Consider the following 20,196-nt stretch of genomic DNA (forward strand, 5'->3'; position numbering starts at 1 on the left):
AATTACACAATTGGGTGCCAAGTGAGTCTGGTGTTCTCTTTCATTGAGATAGGGCAATATATTTTTTAGTTAAAAGTTGTCCCATATTCCACGTAATGGCCTCTCAAATGGTTAACTTTGTGTGATAGAATTAGATAAACTTCTGAAAATAACACTAAAGTCCTAAATCCTGAATTTTCAATGGTATCTTACTCATTCCCCTATTACATATGTGTTTGTATATGCACCCACTTATGTGAGATCAGTATCAAAGATCTAAAATTATGATGATTTCAACTCTCAGAGCTTTGATGGAACTTAGGCATCACTGTGTGCTTGTTTTACAGGGTACAATATCACAATTTTGCCCATGGTCACAGCTGGTTAAGAAAACATCTGAACTCATACCATGGAATCTTGACTCCTAGCTCAGGGATATTTACTATCTATTGTATTTTTCTAAGTGATGTTGGTAATTTTCCATTCCATCTAACACTAACATTGCTGTGCACTGAACACCTGAGACTATGGGCATATCTTTTTGGTTGTGATGATATCATCACTCTGGGAAAGCGAGAGTCCAGAGTGAAGGAAACTAGTTGCGACAGTGGCATCTTCAATTCATGGCTCCCTGTTCTCTGTTCTCTTAAAGACACACATGTATTTAATATGTAATTTAAGGAGAGAAGGTGGAACCAAGACACAAGATGTCCTCTATCTCGATTAATTTGCTTTGTTCAGCACACCCTGGAGGCCACTGAATTTTGTACCAGAGTAGATTGCTCAGTTTTAAATCACCTCCATGATTGGGTTCTTGCCATTTCTTTTATAGCCCAACAAGTCTATGAGCTCAGTTATTAAATCTTTCTTTAGGCCAGATGAATATTTCTTAACCCAGAGTTTTGTGCAGATGAATCTTGAACTAATTACACCGAAAACTGAGAATTTGTAATTAATAGAACTGATCCTTTATATGATAAGTCTATGGATGCTGGAAACTTCCCTAATAGAGAAGGACCATGGTTAACTACTGAAGCAGTTACTGAAAGTCATTCCTATTAGCCATAAGACAAAACAAAACAAAAACAAAAAATACACAAATGAACAAATAAATCATGGATGATAATCTATAGGTTTTGTGATATGGAATCAGAGATGCTCTGGAATGTCTGGGGACCAGGACAACATGAGCACTGCAGAACCCTTCCAAGGGCATGCTGCTCGATTTGACGCCTCTCCCCACAAAGAAGGAGTTTTGAGTTTATAATGATGAATTTGGGATTGCTTTATACGCTTTCTTTGCTGTCAGGGCATTAGAAAACAGGTGCCTCCGATGAGTCTGCAAACCAGGGCGTCTCTCTCCTGGTGTGGTGGAGACTATCATTCTTACCTATGGATCAGCCAGGCTGGTGGCATGCCTTCTTCTCTCTCCGGAGCCTTCCCCTTAAGTATGCTTAGTGACCGCCAACATCATAAAATGATAGAGCTGGTTGTGGCCTTTAGAGTCAACTGGTCTCCTACAAGGGACTACAGCCTTAGGCCAAGTTAAGGTAAGAGAATTGAGAGACACTCATTTAGTCCTTGCCGTAAGTGCCGAGGAAGGGCGCACTTGAAGAGTCCTCACAAACAATACAGGTTCTCCTCAACACTGCTTTTCTGAACTGACAGTATCCCCCAAATTATGACTCGGAAACAGTTTAAGTGTGTCCTCTCACACACTTTAATGACAAGTCATCTCATTTTATTAGAAACACACTAACGAGATACATTAGGAAATATTTAAATGAAATCTTTAAAATGCTACATTATCGATATTTTTGAAGAACATGGAAATATTATATATACATCTATATTTTCTTGCCACAGGAATCTCTTTATTGGAAATCATGTACACAGGGTGCAGTTGTTTTATTATTAATATAAATTCTTAATATGGGCAGCATGTGCCTTCCAGGGGTTGCCTCTTCTCAAAAAGACAGCTAATAATATAGTAATTTCTGTTCATAGATTAGCACATTTAGGCTTAGGAAAACTAAGAAGTTAGCTCCGAGTAGCTCTGTTTATGGAAGTCAATCATCATTAGAGCTCAAGCAATCTAGCCAAAGTGCCTGGATTCTCAACTGGGCCCTTAGCCTTGGGATGGATGTTTAAGTTGTGGGGAAGATCCATTCTTTCATTGATCCCAATCCTAAATTCACGCCCATCTCTAGTCATTTGGAAAGAGAATGACCACTTTCAACTCATCATCCCAGAGGACTTGGAAGGCTCTTTAGCTCTGCCTCTGGATGCCTTCAGCTGGTTCTTTCCTTGCTGCCTCACCTCAGAATGCTGGTCCTTCACACTTTCCCACAATCTCGAGCTCAGAGTCACTGCAATGGCCGTACCTGTTGGGGATGCTTACATGCAAAAGTTTCCTTTTATCCTTCCAGTGGATTTATATCCAATCAACTCCTGGATCCTATGACAAACATTTTAAATCTTTGTCAGGATTGTATTTCCTCATTATGCATTGTCGCAGACCTGTTCTTGTTTGTTTAGTGTTTTTTTTTTTTTTTAGATAATGCTATATTTCCTTTTTTTTTCGATTTCCTGTAAGTAACCTGGTTTGTAGAAACAGTCATCTTACTCCCCAGCTGCCCCAAATTAATTTCAGAGTTCATTCTCTTTATATTTCAGGTTTTGCTTTGATTCTTCTTGTGATAGGAAGAAATTTAAGATGAGCTTAAGCCAAATGAGCTTCCATACATTCTTGCTAAAGTACTGCATTGCATACCCTACCTAATCCCTTGACCAGTTTGTAAGCAGAGTGGAAAAAGCTATCACAGCATCCTTGGTAGGAGTGGGTAGGACTAGGTGAAAGTAGATGAAGGAGAGAAAGATAGGCCAGGAAAAACATTTCAGCTGAGCTACTCTGTCAGGATATGTTACAGGTGGCATGGATCCATAGGGAAATAAAGAAAGAGAGGCGACCAATGGAAAATGCCCTGGTGACAAAAGGCATTCTAATTGTTTCAGAGCTACCTGATGAGAAGGGGAGAGACTTTTCAAGGCACACATCAACTATGGTCTAGTGGATGAAGGCCAATCTTTATTTGGAAAGGGGGTTACTTTCTAAAACAAACCATCATCTTTTTATTCATGAAAAAGGCAAAATCAAAAGGTATCTAGTGGGCAGATAACAAAGGGAGAAGTCCCATGGTCATTCATTGAATATGGCTTATCTATCTATCTATCTATCCTCTTTATGTTCAGTTCTACCCAGGACATGGCACACAAGTGAAAGTTTAGAAAATAAGCAAGTTTCAGTTTTGTAGGATTTAAAGGAATACTTCCATTATGACACAGGAGGATTGCTCTGTTTCTGATGAGCTTTCTTTTAAATTAAACCCAATGGAAACTTGAGCCTGGAGCTGATCCACTGTCTCCTGAAAGCTTGCTGTATACTAATCTTCTGAATGGGGGTTGTGCCACAATGGGACAGTATTTCCTGGGTTATATGGGCAATGTTGTTACTAATCTGCCCCATGACAGCCCATGTGCCCACATCTTCATCCTTGTGACTCCTGTGTGTCTGTAACATTACATCCATGCTTACTGTGCAGTATACACAAAGGCAACTGTCAACTAATCCATTGTTTGTTATGCAGGAAGGCAAACTACCAAGTCCCTCTTCAAAAGGAACAGCACTATTAATGGGAGTTATTGCTGGATTTTCAGTTGTTTGCAGTGTAGGAGATGGCATCCAAGGCTTCATGCCTGCATGCTAGACAAGGATTTCACTACTGAGACATAGTCCCTTTGTACTACACATAGAATGGGACTATTTCTTTCCATTTTTTAAACTGCTTGGGAAAAATTTGAAATAGTAGGCTGCTTGATGGCCATCTAAGAATAAATTGTGTTAGGATACTATCTTGGTGATGTCATTTTCATGTCTTTGCTATGTAGACTTGACGCTGGAACTAAGCAGTTATGCAGTGTACCCCATTCTGAAATTTAAGTTCAGCTAATGACAACTGTAATTCCACTATTATTCCTGAATCTTTGCCCACAGAAAGAAATAGATGAGTTTGGTGTTGGTAAAGTGATACCCGTCTGTTATCATCTTATATGTAAAATAAAGGTTCTATATAAACCACTGGCCAAAAAAAGGGAGGTTTAAAAAAATATATAGTTACTCCAGATGCTCTGAGCTCTTCCAGAATAAAATGTCTGTAATTCAGTGCCCTAAGAAATAAAGGGAAGGGCTAGTAATTACTGTAATAGATAACAATGAGGCCAGAGAAAATTCTTAACAAAGCAACCATTATTTTCATGCGATTACAGCTTCACCTTTTCAGGCATTTCCACAGGTTGTTTAAGTGGATAGCTCAATAAACACAGTGGTTATGTTATTAGCTGGGGCTTGGGAATGTTGATTTGAACCACCATTGTACAGATGTCATTATCTTTGATGTGGCTTCCAAAGTATCCATTTAAACTTTTCTTATCAATGTGCCTATCAGAAATGAAAACAAACCACCATTTAACCCGATTGTCCTTTTCGAAGCTGTCCATATTGAGCTGGCCTATGCTCTGTCTTCACAAGAGGAACAGATTAGTTTGCAGGTAGCACTGCCTCGAAGATGTCTTCTCTCTTTAAGTCCCCAGTGGCATTTCTCTGGCTTCAGTCACACCACACATCTAGGGGCTAATCCCTTCTTCTGAAGAAGATCCATTTAATCTTCTCAAGCCAAAGCCCACCCTTTTCTTTTTACCAGAATAAAAAGCCACAGAGAAGGTGGCTCCCATCCCATGGGATCCATCTAAACAGCCGCCATCTAATCTTTCTGTTCCTGTCCACGAAGCACATACGGGTTACTTAGTCCTGGCTGTGATTCTCAAAACACAGAAGACGTGTTGAGTAGATGATGGTCAGACAGACACAAGGTTCTGTTTAAGCTCAGAAAGCATGCCACACAAATCATCCTTTCTTGCCAATCATGCCCATAATGATCTTTCTTCCCTAAAGTGGCAATTTTCAACCACAAAGGGATTTGATATTCAGTTTACTTTGCAGTTTGAATCCATGGATTCACCTCTACTTGGCAAAAACTGTCCAGTCTCATTCCCATCAGTCTTTGGGGCATTTACTCTCTTGTTGAGAGCATTTAGGTGTGACCATCTATGAGAGCATCACTTTAAGGTTCTGTGATTCAGCCACAAGTGACCAAGCAACAATCATACCCAAATATTAAAGTGATCATTCAGAGCTGGCAGCTCCATCTGGAGGAGAAACAGAGCCCTCAGGATAACAGGGGAGATTCAGATATGTCGTTAAAAGCTAAGTAAAATCAAATCATTGAAGGTCAACCAAGAGCTGAACAATGTCATTGTCAAACTTCCAAAAGAAGGTGCCATAGGGTCATGTTTGGCACATAGGGAAAAAATGAGTATGAAGGAAATTCTCATATTGCAACATGACACAAATTCAAGTAATATTTACACATAAGATAACCTTGCTTTCTTACATTAAGAGCTAAGCACTATGTCTTTCATGCATAACTCTCAGATTACATCATAGATAACTAAGCCTAAAGTCATATATTCAAGTCTAATCATATGATTTACAGGAAAATTTATTAGTAAAGCTATCCAAAATTCATCCAGAAGCCAAATAGCTATAGAGCCATCATCTTTTCGAAGGCATATTACATCCATAATCCTAACTGTATTACTTTAAAAGCAAGTCCACAATGTGAAAAAGCATTCACACCACTAAGACATGATTCAGAAAAGTTTGATGCTATTCAAAGGTTGTCAGAAACACATTTCCCTAACCATCTTTTTTTTTTTTTTTTTTTTGGTTTTTCGAGACAGGGTTTCTCTGTGTAGCTTTGCGCCTTTCCTGGTACTCGCTTTGGAGACCAGGCTGGCCTCGAACTCACAGAGATCCGCCTGCCTCTGCCTCCCGAGTGCTGGGATTAAAGGCGTGCGCCACCACCGCCCGGCCTCCCTAACCATCTTACTACTGAGTGTATGCAGAAGTAGATGGCTGGTGTGCACTTAATGGAGAGCACAGAAGTTTCAACATTGAAATTTCTAGCTACATCATCTGTGATCATCACCCCTTGCATTGGGTCTGACATGTCCAGGTACTAAATAATTGTATTACCGAATAAAGGCAATGTAGATATCAATGTGTTAATTTTAATGCATTAGCCATTTTAAACAATGCATGATCCATGCAGATTTATTTTGAAAATGCAACACTTATCACATGTTTGCCTTCAAGAGCACCAGTCACATGAATGCAAAGAAATGGATCCAAAAGAAGTATTTCCTTCACAGTGTCATTTTTCCTAATGAACAGTAGCATACATAAAGTGATTGCAACCTACTAAATTGTGTCATTTCTTTGCTGAATATCACACAAGGAAACTTCAAGTAAGCAATCTAGTTCTAGAGAATATGGATGGCCCCAGTCTCATTTTTAAGGAACTACAGAATATCACTGTAGCTTAGTTCATGTGAGTAGGAATTACTTGAGTATATAGTCTCTTCCATGAAAGATTCAGATGTAGCCTGTCAATATATGGCCTCTGCTAATAACTGAAAGTGGATATAAGTTTTGGTGCTTATAGTGAAAGAAGTGAAGTGAATTGTCCAGAGCCACAATGTGAATGAAAGAAAGCACCATATTAAAAGTGGCTTCTCCTTGACTGGACAAGATCCTTCCATGCCTTCCACACCTACGCAGAGAGACACTTGGAGGTAGTAACAGTGTGGTATCAGACATGAAACAAAGGCCTGGGAGTTTAGAGATGAACATCTCTCTCACTGCTCTTCCAGACCAATGTGAGACAAAAACCTTGACCATCACGGGTCATTCACCCTCCCTTCACCATTGGCCAGATATAGGTGCAATGTGTTTTCCTTGCCAGAAAGCCTTGGACTCCAAAGATGTAGTAAGAGTTTTAAAGTTTTGTAAAGTTCTTCAGAGATACAAATTCACAGCACCCAGTATCAGGGTTTCACTTAACTTAAAAGTGGTTGCTTCTAAAAGTTTCAGATTTTAAAAATTCTTTCTTTGAAAATATTACCTTAGTAGGCTGTAATAAAGTATTTGAAATCACTCCATCTTGCCTAATGATGTAGTCCAGTAATAGAGAATTTGTGAAGTATGTACAAGATCCTAGCATCACTCTACCTGTACCAAAAATGTACCCATGCAATTTTCAGCCCTTTATACATATTCATTTTCATTTCTGGTGATTTGCTTTCTGCTGTTTTACTAAACCCAGCTAATGATTGGGACAATCTTCTGGAACCATATGGATAGATGCACATCACCCACAAATACCGAAGACATCAAACAGACAGTGTTACCTAGAATGCAGAGACCATCTGTGCAGTTTTCAGATTCCTGGCTGAGACCTTCACAGAACTTGCCCCCATTTCTTGGGGGTGGAGCTGTGCACTCACGGATACGAAGATGTTCACACTCTGGGCTGCAGACTGACCATTCACTCCACACTTCCCAGCTGCCATCCACTTCAAAGGAAAATATCAGAGGGCATTGTTAGCAGAAATCAGCAACTATTGGGAAACTTGCCCCACACTTTAAACAGACCACCAACCCAATAAAACCAAACTGAAAGAACAGAGAGAGCATCTTACTCTCCTGTTTCTTTTCTTATTAAAGCTATATCAGGATAAGACCCATGATTAAATTTAGGCAAACAGTTGAGTGACTGGCATCGGCATCTTTGAGTTGGATAATAATGGCATTATCCATTTTTCCCCCAGTCTTTCAAACCCAAGAGCATGACTGCTGGACAGATAGCCATGTGTAGTACCATGGGATGTCCATAGATGTAGTATGGGCTTACAGTTTAGAGTGGTAAATAGAGTAGACTGACTTTAACTCCCCAAATCCCCTAAACAATAAAAGTTAAACCCACATGAACTGATAGTGTTAAAGGAAAACAGGTCAGTGAAACCCCAAGATGGCAGAACCTACAGAAATAGAATTTCTTGGGTCATAGACTGCTGCTGTACATCGAAATGAGCAGACTGAACTTAATTCCATTAAATATCAGCCCAAGAGACTAGGACAGATGTTTGAGGCAATTGCCCCATTACCTCCTAGGAATAGTTTTCACCATGCTTATGTAGGTTAAGATCTTGCAAGTTTTAATCTAAACCAATTAGTAAAAATTAGGGAAAAATTTAAAAAGTACTGAATGTGGCCCAAAAATGTCTGAGTCCTAGTCTTGGCTTTGTAAACTTGTCAGCAGAGCGAGTAAGTCCCGAGGCTTCAATTTTCCATTTCTGTCATCTGGGGACAATACAGTCACAATGGAGAGATAAATGGCATGGCATGTATGAAAGTGTCCTGCACAGTACCTGGCACATAGTAAGCACTCAATAAATGTTTATGAAATACAAGGACAAATTAAACTCTGAACACATGCTGTTGGTCAGAGTCTCACCTTAGCTTCTTGAGAAACTCAAATGGAAAATTTAAAGACATGAGGCTCTGGTCCCAGATCTTTGGAATTAAACTTGTGTGGTGCATGTGAAACTCGGGGCAGTTATGTTCTCTGTGAGAGGACATGCTTTCCATAAAGAAAGCCACCTTCCACCTCACGTAGTTCTCGTTCTATTAGCTGGGTTACAGCCAGGAAGAGACAACAAAACAACTGATAGGAGACACATTCCATAAATGAGATCTTGCACTATTTTGAAAGAAAGGCAAGTGCCAGCCAGGTGTAAGTACACACCCATGCAGTGGACAATCTCTGCCAATTGTATTGTAAATAACTACCAAGCTGAAACTGATAAAAGGTCAAGTTCTGGGTGGTTGCTTTTTTGTGCTTGAAGGCAGCTCACCCAATCCCTGGTTACTGTATTCAAATGCATGCCATCACGTGGGAAAATCAGAGGGAGAAGCTGGTGGCTTAGTCCAAACGCTGCTACCACAAGCCTTGCATAGAGGAGTTTCACCCATATGCTGGCCATGACAATGAATTCAGTATCAGCACCTCGGACAGAGGCAATCGTCTAGGCCCTTGGACCAGGGTGACTTTGGAAGAAAGGGCACATTGCTTGCTCCACAGCAGCTTAATAGCATTGGCAGATTAGAAGGAGAAGGGAATCTGTGTATATCTCACCAGGACAGAGAGCAGTGCACGTTATTTTCTGCACTGACATTCCCTCACAAAAGGCCCCACCATTGAGAGGAGCGGGGTTGGTGCAGGTCCGGGAACGTTTCTGCCATCCTCTACCACAGCGAACATTGCAGGCTGACCACTCTGTCCAGGAAGACCAGCCTCCATTCACTGAGAGACAAAAATGGGGAGGGGAGAAAAAAAAAAGGAGAGAGGTTTGTACTGATTGCCTACTATGTGCAAGCCACTGCGCCAGGTGCTGTGAGTCAGGTATCTGGGGGAAGAAGAGATGGTGCAGAGTCCCACTTATTTCTTCTACCCTTCTGTAAGAGGAACCTAGAGAGCTGGCTTTGCGGAGAACTATTAAAACTAGGAAGAACTCATCAGCAGATTTCTAAGGCACTTGACCATCCAGAGTATAAGAAGAAAATATCAGCATTTGAATTTCTATTACTTTTAAGTGCTTCAAAAATAATTCCCAGGGCTCCTCTATTGTGGAAAGAAATGCCTGTACTTAAATAGCTAGGAAATGCTTTAATACAATGCCTGAGATCATCAGCAAACAACAATATTTGTTTTTGGTGCATTTCATCTGGTAGGAGAGGAACTGACTGCCAGAATGTCTGTGAAGATATGGGTGTAGGGGAGGGGGGATCTGGGTTGGGGAAGGGTGGGGAGCTAAAGTTGCCCACTATGAATGCTTTCCAAATATAAACACCATGGAAATGAAATAAACCACCATTTTATTATTTTTAAGAGAGAGACTGAAAATACCACTGGCTGTCTCACAACAGTCCAAGACCGAATGGACCAGCAAACACATTAACAGTGTTAGGGATATTTTCTCACCTGGCAAAGGAGTGAGGCAGGACAGCACTCTGGTGAATGATCCAGGGCCCTCTTAGCTCTTGGACTGGAAATTTTAATACAGTACATGGCTCACTACATCTCTGCTTTTAGCCCTCCCTATCCCTTCCTGGCCTTTGGGCTGGTCTTACCGTAGACCACCACAGTTGCTGACAGGCTCCTCCTCTTGGCCACGATGTTGGCTGCCATACAGGTGTAATTCCCTGAGTCTGAGAGCCGAGCCTGCCTGATGATGAGGTTATGGTCAGCCCTGGTGTCAATGTTCTCATCCTGTGCAGAGTCAATGGGTTCCTCATTTTTCAGCCATTCCACCTACAGGCAGAAAAGGATGTTCAGAAGTTATCACAAGAATAAACTCTCTTCCAGGAGAAGAAGGTGTGCAATTCTGATACGCTAGGAGAGAAATGGATATAACACACAGAGGGGTGGTCACCCCTCTGCTTTGTATTCTTGTCTGCTTAATGAGTAAATCTGGTTCTATTTGGGAAATAGACACTCAAGTTATTGACAATAGGAAAAAAAACCTCAAATAGTCTAATGACTTTGACCCATTTTATACAATTGTAGCAGAGCAGTAATGATGACAATCAGGTTATTTCCTTTTGTTAGAAACCCAGTGATGATGATGATGATGATGATGATGATGATGATGATGATGACAACGACAACAACGATGTGATGCTATTTCATAGTTGGGCAATATAACTTAGAAAAATCAACACACATGTTGGGCTCATACTTTGTGCCAAGGGAAAACTTTATTGGGCAAAGTTTCAAGTCAATGTGTTTTCACTTAAGTTTTAACAGAAGCCTGATGACATAGCCAAGCTGAACAAATGCAGTTTGAGAAATCATAGGATTAAACATTTAACTCTCAAAATTCCCCAGAGTTGGAGATCTATCCTTCTGGGTAGCTTCTCCAAAGGTTAACTAGAACCCATCTGGGTTTTGGAAGGAACATTAATTCCACTTGTGTCCTGCTGTTACCCAGCTTTTATTTCCTGGGACACATGAGGAAGACAGGTGGATGTTCCCCATTACTTATTCTTCCCCAATGGAGGTACACCACACTTAGTTACTAGGTCATCAAGTATGATGTTGGAAACATTCTAGGTCATCAAGTATGATGTTGGAAACATTCTAGGTCATCAAGTATGATGTTGGAAACATTCTATTCGCCATTGATGTTGGAAACATTCTATTTGCCATTCTTTATTCTTCCCCAGTGGAGGTGCACCATGCTTAGTACCTCTAGGTCATCAAGCATGATGGTGGAAGTATTATATTCCCATTTCCCTATTCTTCCCCTATGGAGGTACACAATACTTACTTCCTAGGTCAAAGAACATGGTGGTTTCCCACGGTTTAACTGTGTCTCTCCCCGCTTTGTCCTCTACTCTACAGTAAAACATCTTCACTGTCTTGTGATACCATGACCACACGTGACATTTAGCTCAAGTTATCAGCATATGCAAAGCACAAAAATCTAACAAGTGTATGGAAACTATAATTTATCATAGAATCAGGATTCCCAAGATTTGGTGAACAATTGTGTGTGTGTGTGTGTGTGTGTGTGTGTGTGTGTGTGTGTGTGTGAGAGAGAGAGAGAGAGAGAGAGAGAGAGAGAGAGAGAGAGAGAGAGAGAGAGAGAGAGCGCACCATTTGGGTACCTCCTCCAATGGCAGTGTGTATGCTAACAAGATCACAGAGAGCATGTTGCACAGGGGGTATTCTGCCATGCTTGGCCCACTATTAGCATAGCTAATTGAGAGTTTGTTTTAGCATAAGATGCTTCATTTAATTTTGTTTTTAAACCTAAAGAATTCAAATTTATCATCAGTAAGTTGTATCTGTCATATAACAGTTTGGCACAGCAAAGATGTGCCAGTCTCTATGAAAAGGGAGTAATTTACCAGATGAAAACTTAAACATGGTCCTTCAATATTTTCCCCAAGTATTGCCCATTCATGAATGCTCAGATACCAAAAATTATCATCATTTAAAATTAACCCAACAAGGAAGTGATTTGAGAAAGGAAAACAATGCCAAATGGCAAAAGAAGAGACCTTGGAGCTCCAGAAGAATGAATAGAGAGTTGCAACATCCAAGTCACATAGACCATGAGGTAAGTAGCACATTGCAGTACCAACCCCATGAATCCCTACAGGCATCACCATGATCCATCCTGGAGAGTCACCACTTATTAATCATGCAGAGCTGAGGAGTATGGCTCTATTAAACAACACAGTGTAGAGAAACCCACTTTATAACACATCTGAGTATTAGTCTATGACACAATATCTTTAATTTCCCACTGACATGGTCAATTTCACAGTCATTTGGTTACCCATATAACAAGTAATACAAACACTGACTGAGCATCAGAGATTATATTGAGGGTTAGGTAAACCCATTTTCCCAAACCAAGATGGCAACTTCCTTTCAAAGTCTTACTTTGAATGGCAAGTCATAAATAAGGTAAAGGAATCCACAGCCTCAACAAAAGCTGAGTCCAAGTAACATAGTCCCCAACCTCTGAGATGAATGCTTCCTTCAGGGTAAACAGAACTAGTGATTTGCAAAACACTGTCACTTCTAACTCATCGCATATGACAAAATTGGCAACAAGGTATGTCTGAGGGCTATTGCTCTGCCTCCACTCTCCTAGATCAGAAAGTCTGTTGTCAAGTGCCCGATAAAGAGTTAATTCCTGAACTTTGCTATTGGTAGTACTTAGGAAGCACCTTCGGTATGTTGTCCTCTGTTTCCATATTCTTCTTACACAGATGAAATAGAGGCAAGGGAACCCTGTGACTGTCCATAAACAAATCAGTTCTAGATTACAGAGCCCATGGGCAGTGGTCATGGAGACGCCTAAGATCCCCAGTGTCTGGGAATCAAAGACAGCTTTCCTGAATAAGTGGCCCAGAGGAATTCAATGCAGAGTTACCAAGTAGAGATCTATCTGTAGAGTTAAAATCCACTAAAAGGATCAAGCACAAATGAAATAAACTAGGCCAACTGTACTATAAATTTGATGGAAAATGGTCAATATGGATAATATGAGGAAAAATAATATAAATAAGCTAAACCCTTTTACTTGATTAGAATTCACCCAGTAAACATGGCCTGAAGGTAAATATACAGCTCATTAAAGAAATACCACTAAGATGTTCAAAACAGTTAAACAGCGTACATTCTATATCACTAGTAATAAGTTAAATGACAATATAATTTTCCTGGACTATGGATATTGCTCATTTGGTAAGTTGTTTGCCTTGTAAGCTTGAGGACCTGAGTTCTATTACCAGAACCCACGTTAAAAAAAAAAAAAGCCAGGGTTGGAGTGCATGCTTGTAATTTCAGTGTTACAAATGTGATGATAGGTGTGTTCCCTAAACTCCAATGCCAGCCACCAAGCCTACTTGTCAAGTTCCAAGCCTGTAAGAAATTCTGCCTTCAAAGATTACAAATGGCTTCTGAAGAATGATACCTAAGTTTGTCTACTGCCATTCATTCCCACAATGCACATGCCCTGACCCCAACGCGCGCGCGCACACACACACACACACACACACACACACACACACACACACACACTTTTCTCCTTAACAACAAACATTGACATACAGACCTTATTTGTGTGGTTTCTTTGGTTTTCACTGGGACTGTATCGTGGGGCAGTTTACCCTTCTACTTCTTCCTTCTTCATTGCCTCGGGAATTTCTGTAGCAGCCCAATGACTCACTGGTCTACTATTACTTCTATTCCTGCCTCTACACTGGATTCTGCCTCACTGATTAGATGTTGTCACTTTGCAAACAGAAATTATTCAGTGTGTTCACTTTCCCTCCAAGTGAAGGACTCCCTTCTGTGCTTTGGATTCTATCTGTTCCCATGTCAGATCTCCCAGTCACATCTCACCTCACCTCAGCTCACCTAATCTTCTCTAGTAGACTAATATTTCAAACCTCTTCTGGAAATTTAAGTCAAGTCCCTTCCACTTCTGATTCCTGACCTAGAGGCCAATCCCTGAGGCACCCATGGCACCATTTATTTGATATTCTGGACTTGGATCACATACAATATTTTTTTAGATGTCTTACTCAGCGATGCTTTCTAAATAACAAATCACCATCACTCTACCATGCTATAACTTCCCCCTAAATGTATCTCCATTGGTTAGTCCTAAAAATAGTAATGCCATTATCTAGCAAATCCTTTTGTCATTCTATGCCTAGGAATTTTCCAAAACAAAGTATTACGGATTGTCTTAAGGTTGATATTATTGTGATGAAACACCAAGATCTAAAGCAACTCAGGAAGGAAAGTTTATTTCAGTTTACAACTTTCAGGTGACACTCCATCACTGAATATAGTCAAGGTAGAAACTCAAGGCAGTAACTAAAGTAGAAGCTTTGTAGAAATGCAGCTTATTGGCTTGCTTCTATGGCTTGTTCCCCCCTCTCTCCTTTTCCCTTTCTTTTTCTTTTATTCCATTTTTTTCTTGATACAGGGTCTCTCTACTTAGCCTTGGTTGTTGTGGAACTCACAGTGTAGACCAGGCTGGCCTTGAACTCTCAGAGATCCACCTGCCTCTGCCTCTTGAGTGCTGGGATTAAAGGCATGGACCATGATGCTCAGCTTTCAGCCTGCTTTCTTATACAACTCAGGATCACTTGTCCAGGGTCAGCACCACCCATAATAGACTTGGCTCTCCTACATCAATCAATCAATAAAGTGCCCAATAATTTCCTATAGGTCAATCTTACGGAGGCATTTTCTCAACTGACAGTCCCTCTTCCAAAATGATTCTAGCTCATGTCAACTAGACATAAAACTAACCAACACAGGAATGAAGATGAAAATTTGATAATGGAAAGTTTTTTTTTTTTGTTAGAAAAATGGAGGAAAAAATAAGGAAGGGGAAAGGGAGGAAGATCATGCCTAAAATGAAAACTAATCATGACTCAGAAACTCAACTCAACATATAGGAATTAAAAAAAACATGAAAGTTAAAATACAAAACTATATAGTTAGTGTTACAGATTTATAAAATGAAAACACAGTCACAAACACATATACGCTGAAAAAGATCAGACATGTAGAATATGCATATTTTAGATCTTAGTAGTTATGTTCTTTCTACTGGGAGTTGTGGAACATTTGAGAGAAAGCATTTGTAATGTGAAAAAACAAAAACAAAACACCTTGGCTTTAAAATGTCTCTTTTAGTTATCATGGAGCACAGCAATTTTCACCTGTCTATTTCTTCAATTGTAAGCTTCTCTGAAAACCCAAAATGAAAAATAGATGAAGAAAGATGCTGAGACTGACTTGTGAGTGAGGGGTTCCCAGCAGCAGACTCATAGCCCTTGAACTACTGGCATGAGGCCATGCCCTGACCCACTGTCTTTGTACCCCATGGGAGAGGATTCTCATCCTGCTCTGTGTGTGGCAATAAAGCCCCTAGAGATTTCCCATGCACAATCTGAGCCACCACAGACACTGGCCCTGCTAAGTGTTCCACGAGCTTAGCCTTACACACATACTTGTGTACACATGCTCTAGGTGTTTGTACACTTTCTTTTACACTGGTTGGTAATGGTGCCAAGACTGAGCTCCATCAATCCAACTGTGTCTATAAACAATCAACACATTAGTGCATTCCTATAAGTAGACCTTTCTATTAGTAACCTAATAGTTTATCCATTTAACTGATGGCACGATCTTTATGAGGAAATCAGTTTGCTATTTTCTGGGCTTATAAAGTTGACACATTGTACTCAGATTTATGGTTTTGTCACCTAGAGAAACTTTAAAACATTTTTGATGAGCGAAGTGCTTCTAATGTAGAAAAATAACACACACACACACACACACACACACACACACACACACACACACACACACCCCTCACATGCACACATGCGTTCAGACTCTTTAGTTGCAATCTCCACTATCCTGGGGCTTAGGAGGCTATATAAATTAGTGCAGTGGTTCTGGGTGCAAGTCACAGATGCACTGCCTGGGTATTGAGAGACTATTCCATTTCCACAGAGATGAGCTCACTCACATTTTTCTTTAAAAAATATGGCACTTTCAGTCTCCTTTTGTTTTCCCACTTTTGCTAGAAACATTGACCTTTCTTTTAAAAAGGGTGTTAGTGGAATAAAAAATGAAAATGATTTCATTTTTGCTTAAAAATCTTTTTTGCTATTAATATATTATACAGAGCTCTTCAGATTTATAGGTTTTTCAGCTTCCATGACAGGAATTATGGGTAAGTGGAATCTGAGGAGAAATGTAGACCAAGAGATCTGTGCAAACAAGCCCTTGCTAGTTAGGGTTCAACTGTCATAACCACGAGAAAGCACAGAGCTAAGGATTTCTTATAGGAGCCATGTGACAAAGCATGCAGTCTAGCTAGAGATGGAGTAGCCCCTCCTCACCACAAAACTACAGGGCAATGTCCAATCTGAGCTCTTTCGTCAGTATCACCACAGAGGAGCTCAGTGTCCTCTGATGACAGTTCTCCCCTTTGCATTGGCCTCCCTGGTCTCCATATGTGTGCTGGTACACAGGTGCCTTGTTGTTTACTGTGCTTTCTCACGTATGTGACCAGAGAACATCACAGAGCGTAGGAACCTCTATACAGTACCATGATTCTAGAAATTCCTTTATGAGAGGTTTGCCGAGCTGGAAGTTGCTACTTATGCTCTTAACAAAAGGATGTGAGTTTTCTGTCTAGCACTGGGGGATCAATACATTGACACCTGAGGCTCATAGACATTTACATCACTGATCCAGATGACTTCATTCTGGCAGGTCATATTTTCAACAAAGAGGCTTAACATTTCTAAAGGTTGTTGGCATCTGGCTCTTACCCTGAAGAGAAATAATTCTTCATCTGATTTCTACTTCCTTACTTCAGATGGACAGCCTTGCTTAGGAATATGTGAAGAAACTAGTTATTTGGAGGTAATGAGCCTATGGGTCTGCAGGATGCCTGCATTCATTAGCATACTGTTGTGTACAGATGGTCTGCAATTTGTCGATTTTTCCAGTTTATAAACAAATCTAGAAACACAGACCATTGACGACAATTAAATTTCTTTCCAGAGAGCTAGCTCCTGATTTGCCATTGCTATGTAGCTGGGGAGTGAATGGGCTTTCCTCTCCAGTAGATGCCATGATACACAGTCAAATGTGGAGGGACATTACTTTGGAAGAAGGGAGGAAGGATGCTTTGTGGGAGAGAATATCTTATCTGAAAGGAGAGTAACCTGCAATACTTGGATGCACTGCATTGTTAACTGTCACTCATCCCGCACTTTTACTAAACACAACTATGTATGGACATATGCAAAGCATAATGTTCACTGTCATCCAACAGCATGTCAGCATTCTCGTGCACACAATGGGAGTGATGTTGGTTTGGTTCCAAATCCAAAAGATATCCAGTCTTGAAGAAGGGAGAGTCACTGGCACAGGATGACTGCTTCCATGCACGACCCCAAACCCCATGACCTTTAAACTCTAGATGGTACCAACCTGAAGATTTTCTTTCTTATACCTTGCTCAGAAAATGCCAATAGAGACCATTCCTTGATGCCATCTACCATGGGCACTTTCCCTCAATCCCAGGTCCTTTCTTGGAACTCAGAGTCACAAGGAATTCCTCCTATATTTAATAGATGTAATCTAAGGAGCTTCAAAAATTCTTCCAGTCATCACTTGTGACTGTTTTCTTTTTGCCCTACTCACTCCAAGCTCCTTCATAAACAATTTTAAAATCTTACGTTAGTCCAAGAGAAAGGAATAATGTAGGTATCAATCGTGAGCACAGATATTAGATAGAAGTGGGACTTCAGTTATTCCTGAATATATTTGTGAAGTCACCAGTATTTTAAATGGCTACCTGTTCCTTCATATTACATTCAATTTATTTATTCTAGGTATGAGCTATGTAAGAGTAGTAAATGAGTCTTTCAACTGTGCTTAAAAAATGACCGAGGAAGGCACACTAGAATAGTGCTGAAGAATAGAGACAAGGCTATGTCAGTATACATGACATAGAATCAGGAAATGACTAGAAGGGCAGAGCAGCTCACAGCATTGCCCCTTCCTGCCCTACTAACCTCCCAATTTGTCTGTGAATTTACCATGTTACAAAAAACAAGTGTTACTGAATTCCTTTGAAACAACAGAGAGGAGGAAGAATAAATTATCTTCCTTCCCAAGCAGCTGATCTGAGATGTGTACAGTGATGTGGGTAGAGACAGAGGGGTAAGCAGAAGTAAAGGCAGGGGTTATAGGAACAAAGAGGAAGCTAATATACTTTTCTACCATGGAACATTGGTCTAGTCAAGTCAATCAATACACTTTAACTCACACTGTGAATTTTGGTCTAAAACATAGTCCTAGCCTGATGCCAATAAGATCTAGTCTTGCTTGGACAATGACCAAGTGCTACTCTTTTACAATTCATTGTGTGTGTGTGTGTGTGTGTGTGTGTGTGTGTGTGTGTGTGTGTGTGTGTGCACCCATGCATATGTATGTATGTGTGTATACATAAGTGCATGTATGTGTGTGTGCATGTGTATATATGTTTATAAGTATGTGTCTGTGTGTATATGTGTCTTCCCCTGCTCTGTGTATGTGTGTGTGTGTGTGTGTGTGTGTGTGTGTGTGTGTGGTGTTGCGGATCTAGTCAAGAACCTTGTATGTACTGGGCAAGTGCTCTACCATGGAGTTACATTCTTACACAGGGTTTCTGTCTCAGAGTTTTCATTGCCATGAAGAGACACCATGAAGACAACTCTTATAAAGGAAAACATGTAATTGAGGAGGCTGGCTTATAATTTCAAAGGTTTATTCCATTATCATCATTGTGGAGAGCATGGCAGCTGGGAGTATGGCAGTGTGCAGGCAGACATGGTGCTGGAGAATTCTACATCTTGATCCAAAGGCAACAGGAAGCAGACTGTCTCACTGGGCATGGTTTGAGCATATACGAGACCTCAAAGCCCACCTCCAAAGTGACACACTTCCTCCAACAAGACCACACCTACTTAAACATGGCCATACCTTCTAATAATGCTACTCCTTTTGTGAGGTGGGGGAATTTTCTTTCAAACTACCACAGTCTCATTATGTAGCCCAAACCAGTTTTAAACTCTCAAACCTCTTGCCTGTCTTTCAGGTGGTGGAATTAAAGGTATGTGCCATGTGATCATTATTTCCCTAAATAGTTGTGTGGCCAAAATTCCTTTTAAATATTTATGTTCATGTCCACGGACAAGTGCCACTGTCAGTCTGGGGCAAAGAAGGGTTAATGAAGATCTTTATCTGATCAAAGTACTCACAATAAGCGACTGTTGAGCGGCCCCAAACAGGACATCTGTCTCACCCTGCAACCAGAGTTCTGGGAGCATTTCATAAGAGAGGGCAAACATATATAAGAACCAGAGGATAGGGAGGAGTGCTATGAAATACTGCTTACCCACATATAACTTGGTCATTGCAATCACAAACAGACAGCAACAAATGGACACATACAAGATTGAGCCCTTCAACACTCCATCATGGATAGAGGAGGATGCTCTTCTGAGTAGCTATTGACTATTAATGATTGATATGGAAGGGGAAAGCATTTACTCAGTCATGTGGCCACTAAGAACTCGTTGGAAAGAAAGGGTTCTGAGGGAAGGAAGGAGATAACAGAGGCTAATGGGAGTAATTATAATCATAATAGATACATGTGTATATGAAAATGTCAAAATTTAAAAAAAAAGAGAAAGGTCAAAAATAATGGAAAAAATAAAAAGAACAGTCAACATGTTCCACCAATGCTATACCAACATTGTCAGGCTGCTTAGAAAGTGATCTGAATTGTGATATGAGGACATTATTGAAATCTAGTATGTGTCAGAGCTATACCTGCCCTCTCCAAGTTATCTGGAGTTTTATTTTGCTTCTTGGCAATGAGTAAAATGAATGGAACAAAAAGCCTCTGAAATTTTGCTACAATGATCCAGTTCAGAATCTTAATACATTTACATAGACCAACTGTAGCCAAGCCAATGGGTGGCCTATGAGAACTCATTCTGTTCTTTCCCTGTACCAGATAGGAACATGGTTCTGAAGAGGAGGGAGCTATCTTGTGGCCATTTAAAAAAGGGAGAAGACATCACAG

The 20,196-nt window shown here is 40.4% G+C and overlaps 1 protein-coding gene across 1 annotated transcript in view; it reads right to left on the reverse strand.

Moving 5' to 3' along the window:
- The window catches only part of Unc5d (unc-5 netrin receptor D), a 553,430-nt gene that overhangs the window by 99,125 nt on the left and 434,109 nt on the right, over positions 1-20,196 (reverse strand). Inside the window, 3 exon segments of the mRNA XM_052751943.1 lie at positions 7,348-7,512; positions 9,135-9,302; positions 10,130-10,310. Coding sequence (XP_052607903.1) covers positions 7,348-7,512; positions 9,135-9,302; positions 10,130-10,310 — 514 coding nt within the window.

This window comes from Peromyscus californicus, unplaced genomic scaffold, assembly GCF_007827085.1.
Source record: "Peromyscus californicus insignis strain IS unplaced genomic scaffold, ASM782708v3 Scaffold_23__1_contigs__length_62951481, whole genome shotgun sequence".
NCBI classification, from domain to species: domain Eukaryota; kingdom Metazoa; phylum Chordata; class Mammalia; order Rodentia; family Cricetidae; genus Peromyscus; species Peromyscus californicus.